Source organism: Octopus sinensis, linkage group LG6 (assembly GCF_006345805.1).
Source record: "Octopus sinensis linkage group LG6, ASM634580v1, whole genome shotgun sequence".
NCBI lineage: Eukaryota > Metazoa > Mollusca > Cephalopoda > Octopoda > Octopodidae > Octopus > Octopus sinensis.
Genome location: NC_043002.1, coordinates 35,255,912 through 35,265,911, shown reverse-complemented (window position 1 = coordinate 35,265,911; position 10,000 = coordinate 35,255,912). Strand labels below are relative to the sequence as shown.

The 10,000-nt window shown below is 35.9% G+C and overlaps 1 protein-coding gene across 1 annotated transcript in view; it reads left to right on the top strand.

The window, feature by feature from the left end:
- The window catches only part of LOC115212933 (galactose mutarotase), a 136,280-nt gene that overhangs the window by 85,192 nt on the left and 41,088 nt on the right, over positions 1-10,000 (top strand). Inside the window, exon 3 of the mRNA XM_029781772.2 lies at positions 3,102-3,256. Within this exon, the coding sequence (XP_029637632.1) occupies positions 3,102-3,256 (155 nt within the window). The remainder of the gene's footprint in view (positions 1-3,101; positions 3,257-10,000) is intronic.

The following is a 10,000-nucleotide window of genomic DNA, read 5'->3' as shown; positions in this document are numbered from 1 at the left end:
CTAAGTTCACAACTTTAGGGCTGCCACAATCAATGTTGGTACAATGAAAGAAAGGAGCAGCTAGTAGACCATAAAGATTAATTTTAATGAGGTCCTTTTGCAGACTACCTCAGTGACAAATGACAGACTTGATTATTTTTGGCCTTAACAGACATGTTGGGCAGCACTGGAGGTTACAGGTATGTACAACCCTTCATAACTTGGTGATTAGTGATGTCAGACTTAGCACTAGATGGAATCAGAGAAACAAACCAGTCTGGAAAAGAAGGATATGAAAATTCAAAGACCCAGCAAACAGATATTTAGAAGACATTCTAGTTGAACTTTTTTATGAAAAAGAGTTCCTATGGGACAACCTACTGAAAGTTACAGACCAAATCTGCAGTGGAACAGTGAGGCAGACAGTGTTATAAAAGTGAAGAGACAGACCTGGAAGGATTAGAAGAATGGGGGTTGCAAATAAATATACCAGATAACTAGAAAAGAAGCTAGGTGACAGGCTTACATAGCAAAAGTAGAAACAGAAAGGAAATTTTCCACAGAGAAAATCAATGTATTGTGGGTGAGAAATATATGTGGATAGCTAATGGTAAACTTGCACTTAGTGTTTCTGAAAGGAAAAATACATGGAAGTTCTTCTATGAAAGACTGTTAAACATGGAGAATACATAGAATACATGGGAGAAAATGGGTTTTCTTAGTGTTATCCCTTTTCACACTAATTCCATTGATCATCATTCTATGACTTCAACCATCACACTGCCATTCCCCATCTTAGCACCTCTCATATCTGCTATCATTCTCAACATACTCTCATATCTACCGACACATCCCACCTACTATAGCACACTCTACATTGTCTTCCCACTGCTCCTACACCTTGAACATCATCCCCCTACCTACCAATCTATTCTCCTTCCTGAGCCACATCTCTCTCTCTCTCTCACCTTACTCTTCACACTGGTATTTCTCAACTGCACCTCCACCCTTGTTCTCCACTCTCTACCTTCATCTCTAATTATCTCTTACTCATCCCTTTCCTTTGTATCCTTTCTTATACTCACCATCTTGTATCCTGAAATTTTCTGGCATCTCGTCACCACCATCTCTCTTTTCTTTCTTCCAGCTATTCTCCATATACCTTTATATAATGCAGGGTAGTGATGTATCCCCTCTATAGCAAGACACCTGTGCTTGTCCATAATTTAGCCTCTCAATGCCTGGCATAAAAGTGGCTTTGACTGCTGTTGTAGAAAGTATGAATTATATGGGGGTAAAAGAATGTGTGCAAGAAAGAATCTAGAGTAAAGTTTGAGCTTTTTCTGTGGTTAAGGGTGAGTGTTGAGCTGTAATGTAGGATGACTCCACACAGAAAGAATTGATTGAAAGAATGGGCTGGTGAATTGAAATTTAAGATACTGGTTTGTTGATTGTTTGGATGTTATTTCTGACATCAGATGTGATCACCATGTGCATCAGGTTACACCTACACACCAATATCATCTTGCTGACCACTTCTGCAAGCAGTTTCATGATGTTTGGAATAATATCCAAACAGTCTTCAAACCTGTAGCTAGATATTTTAATTCACAAGAATATTCCTACAATCAACTCTGTGTGGAGTCATTCTAAATTATGACACAATATTCACCTGTAAACATATACAGAAAAACCAAATTTATACAATGGGTTTTTTTTCTTGCCTACATGCATCAATAAATGCCTCACATTCCTTTATTTCACCTAACCCTTGTCTCTATCCAATAGCAAGAAATGTTCTCTCTTTACCATATACATATGTGTCATTGGTCTGTTATTGTTACTTAATCCAAGGTCAGCTCTGAGTGAGTGGATTGGTATTCAGAGTTATTTGGGCCATGAAAATTTTGTCATTTTGCAGATCAAGGGTGATAGTATCCACTATAGCTTATTATTTTTGAAAGGTTATTTGAGTGTTATTTAACTACTGGCTCATGCAACCTTGTGGAGGGTTCCTCAGTTGTAAACACACGCACACACACACACACACACACACACACACACACAGAGGCTTGAATGTAAGTTTGCATGAGCAAATATGTTGATATATATATATATACGTATATACGCAATATGTGTATGTGGGCATATGTGCTTCTGTGTCTGTGTTATGATATAATTTGATAATTGCTTCAATTTGTCAGATGAAAAATGTTTCATGCTGGGACATCTGTATATCATTAGATTAATAGTAGCAGTGTATATTTGTATGACATGAATGCCACTATCTATATCTTCATAATTAAGTAACTAATGTCAAGTGAAAGCAAGATGACTGATAACTATTTCAGCCTTTAGTTTTTTTTTTATGAAAGGACTATGTCCCAAACTTTTCAAATAAAAAGAATATACCCAAATCAATGAAAATGTCATTTTTAAGTTTCCCTACTCTAAATGCTTTACTTCAAGCCCAGACACAAATTTCAATGCCACCATGCAAAAATACACATGTGTATGCACACACACACACACACACACACACATACTGGCATACATGCATGCACGCACACACACACACACACACAACACACACACACACACACACACACACACATACACACACAGGTTTTTCATTAAAATTTTTCATTTCCTAGATAACATTATTTCCATAATTATTCTTTCCAATACAAAATATGCTGGTCACTATAGTGTACATCATAGGAGAATAACTTCTTTTTATGATGACAATCTGTTCAACACACTTCATTCATTGGCACATGGCATTCGGGGTTATTGATGTTTTGACATGTGTCTTGTCAGCCAGAAGTAGCCAGAACTCTGAGCCTAAATACACCTGTTGGCTTTGTTTTTTACTTTCAGCAAATAAATTGTTTGCTGATATTGTGTTCTTGCTATTTTCATCTCTACCCCTCATTCTTGTCCTAATGGTAGATCAAAAGCATCTATAGGGGTTAAGAATGTTCTGCAAAATGCATACAAATTATTAGTTTTATGCAAATATTTTTTTTTTCATGTATATAAACTGTTGAACTGAAAAGAATTATATTTAATAAGTAACTTTTATCATATCTTTTTTTTTTGTTTTTTCCTTACTATGGTAGGATATGAAGATCAAGATTTGTACATTGGTGGTATAATTGGCAGAGTGGCTAACAGAATTGCAAATGGGCAGTTTACAATTGATGGAACCACATATAAATTAGATGTTAATAGTGATCCAAACACTCTTCATGGAGGTTTTAATTGTTTTGATAAGGTATGTATCATTTTTTAAATTTTAGAGTGGTTATATGCATAGGCATAGCTGTGTTGTTAAGAGGTTTGTTCTCTAACCAGGTGGTTTTGGTTTGAGTTCCACTGTGTGGTACCTTGAGCAAGTGTCTTCTACTCTAGTCCTCAATCAACCAAAGCCTTTTGAGTAGATTTGATAGACAGAAACTCAAAGAAGTTCATTGTGTGTGTGTGTGTGTGTGTGTGTGTGTGTGTGTGTGTATTGTAGTGCCTTGTCTTGACATCATCTGATTATTGTAGATGAATGCCATTCATTCCCAGTATCATGCAAAAGCATGTCTGGCCATGGGGAAATATTTCCTTGTTTGAAACAGGTAGGGTTTGGCAACAGGAAGGGCATCTGGCAGAAAAGATTTTTTTATAAAATGACTATAGAGTGAAAATCATTAGGATTATTTTCAAAAAGTGGGAAATTGGTAAAACCTGTAAACAATATACAAAATGCTTTGTGATATATTGTTGCATCCATTTACAATGTAAGATTTTGATTTTCCCTTTCACATTTTTACTCTCATTAAAATAAGTACCAATCACATGCTGTGTTGGGTTTTTTTGGGGTTTTTTTTTTTTACTATACAAAACATATGTCCTTGAGCCTGAGTTTGGAATCCTTTGTTAATGTCTTACAGTCTTTTTTCCTCTGAATTTTGAGTTAAAATACCATTGGTGCTTACTTTGCTTTTCATCTGTCTTCAGTTAATGGAATATATCTCAGTAACACAAAGACCTGCTATAATTTTATTGCCAGTGTAATAAAACACAATGTTAATTTTTCTACTTTACTTAATTATGAGATTTTCTAAATAACTTTATAGCCAGGGTAATAAGATACAAAGTTAACTTATAATCATTTCAAGGAAAATTATTCAAAATGAAGTCTGTCTTAAATATCGAAGGCCTTCTTTTAGTTAATATCATGGTTTTCATCCAATTAAGCATGAATTTGATTAAATTATCTATGACAGACTAATGCATGTTTATTACCTCTTTGTTGAATGCTTCATCCAACTCCATAATTGCTGTAATTTTTGACAGTTTTACAGCCATTTATCAAGATATTCCCATGCTCTATTGGATTAAGAATCAAATCTCTGAGACAGGCTGCTCAAAACAACCCATTTTAGAGATATGATTCCTTGCTTTCTTTCTGAATCTCCATTTTCTTGAAAATGACTGATCTTCTTAACAATGCCTACATAGGAATAGTTGGGTTTAAGTATTTGATAATATTTTGGGCCATTTAAATGATTTTCAACAAAAATGATCTCTGATCTGTTTTCTTCTCAAACTACTCCTGATATTGTAATTCCAACTGCCTGTTTAACTGTTCTGGCAAACAATCTGGGTCTCATGTTTCAGCTATATTGTGTCACTTGTGTCACACATATATATCTGCTTAAATTGGAAATTTGGTAGAATTTGCTTTTATCAGACTGTATTATTGTTTACCTTGTTGCAGAACTCTTTATCCTAGCTGAACCTGTTGCTCTTATTAGCTTTTAAAATCATTGACTTCTTCCTTGTAAATCTTCATTCACATCAAATGTCTTTTAATACTGTTCTTATATAATATGGTGACACATCCATAGAATCTGAAACTTTTCTTATTCAACTTCTCCCTTTACTCTCTCAGAAAATTTCTTGTTTCCCAGATCTCTTCTTTACTCTTGCAATGGCTTTTTTCAACCCACCTCTTAACTTTGTCTGTTATCACTGTTTAATGATTAAGACCAGATAAATCAACCTATTTCTCGATTGGATTTTCCACACTGATAATAGCTGAAGACTTGCTTCATTTTTTTCCCCTCAATGGTTTTCATTGTTGAGTTCCTATTAATTAAAGAACATAATTAAATTCATATATATATATATTTTTCTTTTGTTCTTTTATTCTTTTACTTGTTTCAGTCATTTGCCTGTAGCCATGCTGGAGCACCACCTTAAAGGGTGTTAGTTGAAGAAATTGATCCTAGGACTTATTCTTTGTAAGCCTAGTACGTGTTCTATCGGTCTCTTTTGCCAAACCACTAAGTTACAGGGACATAAACACACCAACATCGATTATCAAGCAATGGCGGGGGGACAAACACACATACACAAATACACACACACACACACACACACACACACACACACACACACATACACACACACACACACATTCTTGAAATCAAATTCAATGATTGACATCCATGCTAGTGGAGCTCTAAGAGCACCATCCAAGCGTGATCATTGCCAGAGTAGCTGACTGGCTTCCGTGCCAGTGGCATGTAAAAAGCGCCATTCGAGCATGATTGTTACCAGCGTCGCCTTACTGGCACGTGAAAAAATATTCAAGCAAGGTCATTGACAATGCCACTGGACTGGCTCCTGTGCAGGTGGTATGTAAAAAAACACCATTTGAGCGTGGCTGTTGCCAGTACTACCTGACTGGCCCTCATGCTGGTGGCATGTAAAAGCATCCACTACACACTCAGAGTGGTTGGTGTTAGGAAGGGCATCCTGCTGTAGAAACTCTGCCAGATCAGATTAGAGCCTGGTGCAGTCATCTGGTTCGCCAGTCCTCAGTCAAATCGTCCAACCCATGCCAGCATGGAAAGCAGACGTTAAACGTTGATGATGATGATATATATATATATATATATATATATATATATATATATATATATATACATATACACGATGGGCTTCTTCCAGTTTCCACTTACCAAATCCACTTACAAGGCTTTGGTTGGTCCAAGGCAATAGTAGAAGACACTTGCCCAAGGTGCCATGCAGTGTGACTGAGCCCGGAATATCACACAGTCACGCCTGCCCCTATATATATGAGAGAAAAAAAAAACATGGGCATAACTTGGTATTCTTTTTTTCCAGTTGTTACATATGTTACAGTATTTGGCAACACACTACATCACACTAGATATGCACCCAATATGTGCAGCTTTTAGGGCAAACATGGAGCAAACACATCATCTGACAATTAATAAATAAATACAAGTTAGAGACAAGCAGCAACCAAATTTATACACTAGAGGAACATACCAAAAGGGGAGGAGGTAGGCTAGCTGATTGACATAATCACTGGATGGACTGGTGTTACTAGGGGTGGGTAATTTACTGGGTAAGAAAGGGGACTTCAGTTGCTTTTACTTGACAATATAAGGCAGGGGAAGAACATGAAGAAAGCAGCTGCTAAGATTAAGTGGTACAATAATACTTCTTAAGAGCCAGTTGTGCTGTCCTAATCCCAATTGATCCATCAATCATTACCTGGTTCACTCACTATATGCATGTATACACACATCAATATGTGCATACACACACATATTTTCCTACATACATATACACATATACATGTGTACATAAACACACATCCCCTTGTGTACGCACACAAATAGCCAGATGTGTGAGTATACAAGCACATACATGGATGTACAAACACACAAATAAATATTCACTCACAAACACATATATACGAGGGGGTGTTAAAAAGATCCTCGCTTTGCATAAAAGAAAATACAGGAGGATCGGTTAATTATGATTTTATTCAACATATTCCCCTCTCAGATTCACATACTTAATTCAGTGGTCCTTCAGTTTAACTAAGCTATGTAAAATAACTCAGAATGTTGTGGTTCTAACCAGGCCTTTCATGATGCCTTTAAAGCCATGAACTTTTCAGCAACCCACATGTATTTTTATACACACACACATGCACACATACATATATACAATTGTAAACATATAAATATGTATATACATCATCGTCATTTAACGTCTGTTTTCCATGCTGGCATGGGTTGTATTGCTTGACAGGAGCTGGCAAGGCAGGGGCCAGACCAAATTCCATAGTTTGTCTTGGCTTGGTTTCTGCAGCTAGATGCCCTTCTTAATGCCAACCACTTTACAGAATGTACTGGATACATGCCTACACATACATATACACATATACACACACACATGCATACAGATACACACCTACACGCACACACTCACACACATATACACACATACACATAAGTGTGTGTGTATATGTTATGTACACATGCACACATGCACCTATATGTGTGCATGCACATACATATATACCCATGTGTATATGTGCATACATACACATATACACATGTATATATACCTACAAACACAAACATAAATACACATACTAACACACACTCACATCTACATACGAACGCATACATATATTTACATACACATGTATGTACATGACCACACATACTGATAGGCTAGCATGCATATGTAAACAATTATGTATCTATATAAGATAGCTATGGTGATAGCAATGATAAGACAATAATAATGTTGATAGTAAAATAATAATAATAATGAATAATGATACTACTAATAATAATCCCTTCTGCTGTAGGCACAGGGCATGAAACTTTAGGAGTCTCACCTACTGGGTGCATCTGTAATGTGATGTCAAATCTTGCCAAGTACCAAAACATATGTAACAATTGGAATAAATGAGCACTAAGTTATGCTCATGTTCCTTTCTCTTATTATTACTGTGTTTTTTATATTACACCATAGCCCACCATTGGATGCAGACAAGGGATGGTGGGAGTTTAACACAATTAACTGAAAACTTATGTGGCTTGTCATGCATGAAGCACATCTAATCTTACTTCTGTGTGTGTATATTGATAGATTGATAGAAAGATAGATAGATAGATGTTCAAAGAAGAGAAAACTAATTGGAGCACATGAAAAATCAGCTGATCTCTAAAATCTTTTTGCTGGTCATTGTATACTTCTACTACAACTACTAATAATATTAGCAATAATACTAATACCAATACCACTACCACTGCTGCTGCTGCTACTACTATTACTACTAATTGTAATAATAATAATTATTATTATTATAATAGCAATGGTGATAACAATAATAGTGGTAATAATGGTAATGGTGGTGGTGATAATGTTAATAGTAATAATGGCAATGTTAACAAAATAACATGAACCAATCACCTAATACAACCCTAGCCTTCAACTTATCTGCAAATAGCACTACTTCATCCCTCTCTTCAACTAACCATCTTAGAACAGACAGCTGCAACTGCAGATCTGAGACTGACTGCCCACTGTGAGCCCAATGCAGAAGATTCAACATGGTATACCAATGTACCATCCACAACATATTAAATAACTCCAATAGCTACTATATTGGATCAACCACTAATTTTAAACAAAGATATGCACATTTAAACTCATTTAAATATAAAGAGCATATCAATTCCACATCACTAACCAGTTACGTACACCGTCTAATTAACAGAAAAATACAATATAGGTTATCTTGGGCTATAATAGATTCTGGCATTCCATATCAAGGCCAGCACTCCACTTGTAAACTGCCTAAAAGAAACCCTCAAAATTTTAACCCATAACTCACCAAAATTATTCAACAAACACAATGAAGCCTTCACAACGTGTAAAGACAAATTCTTCCACACTTTTAAATTCTTCCATAAATCCACGTGTAAAGTTACCCCTCACACATAACACTCACATACATACCTCCATGTCATTATTACACACCTTTGTATATCTTTTCTATCAACCTTAGTACCTTAGAAGATAACTGTTAATTCTTTCATTTATTTTAAAACCATAACCTAATAGATCCCCCAATCCTTAGTTGTAATCCTTATTCTTAAATAATTTAACATTTAACAGGTTTCTCCATTCATGCCTACCTACACACTACTCATACCCTCATAACTAAAAATATTTCTATAGCCACTGACTTTAACCATAAAACAGACACAAACACTTACTACTTGACTTCCTGCCCCAACCCCTAAAAGCTAGAAGAAAGGCACTGGCATCTACTATTCTCTTTGAGTACCTTTCATTTTATTTTATTTTATTTTGTATTGTTTACATTATCTTCCTTTACTTTCTTCCTCTTCTCTCCTTATTTCTCCTTATATATTTATTTATCTTCTTGTTTATTTTTATACATGTCCATATCTGGCCAGTTTGCACACAAAACAGATAGAATATGTAGTGATGCCTGGTTCCAGATGCCATTTTGGGATTTTCATCCGCACATGCACAAGGATTAGTCTTCTGGAAGGCCAACCGGAAGTCCCTTATGTGCATGAGCAGTCATCAGCAGCAGCTAGGCTTGACCGCTATTTTCTCTCTTTGCACCTGCCGCCAACCGAGCTAGACACAGCTCAGACAAGCTCTGTGTGAAGGCAAATATGACCTAGGCGAATCGGTGAAGAATGCCTTCATACTTGTGATTTAAACCAACTCTGCTGCTTCGACCCCCAAGGCATCCAGGCTATCGATGTCCAGAGATGAAATGCTTATTTTGGCGAAATAAATTATTGTTATTTGTTCAGAGATTCTTGTTCCCACTATTTTCCTTTCTACAACTATGTAAGGAATTGTGAAGCACTCAACCAGTGCCAACCTCACTTCCTACAAATATTTGGGACTGATATGGCTTGTTTAAATACTACAGGGTTAAAACATTTTATTTTGACTAGTGGTAAAAGATATCCCAATATATATATATATATATATATATATATATATATATATTATCTTCTCATGTTTTTTTTATTGGTGTCACTGAGCTATGGCTGTTTCAGCACACTGTCTTCAATAGTTTTAGTCAAGAATATCAACACCAGTACCTTGTCTGGCACTTATTTTATCAGTCTTAGAGTAA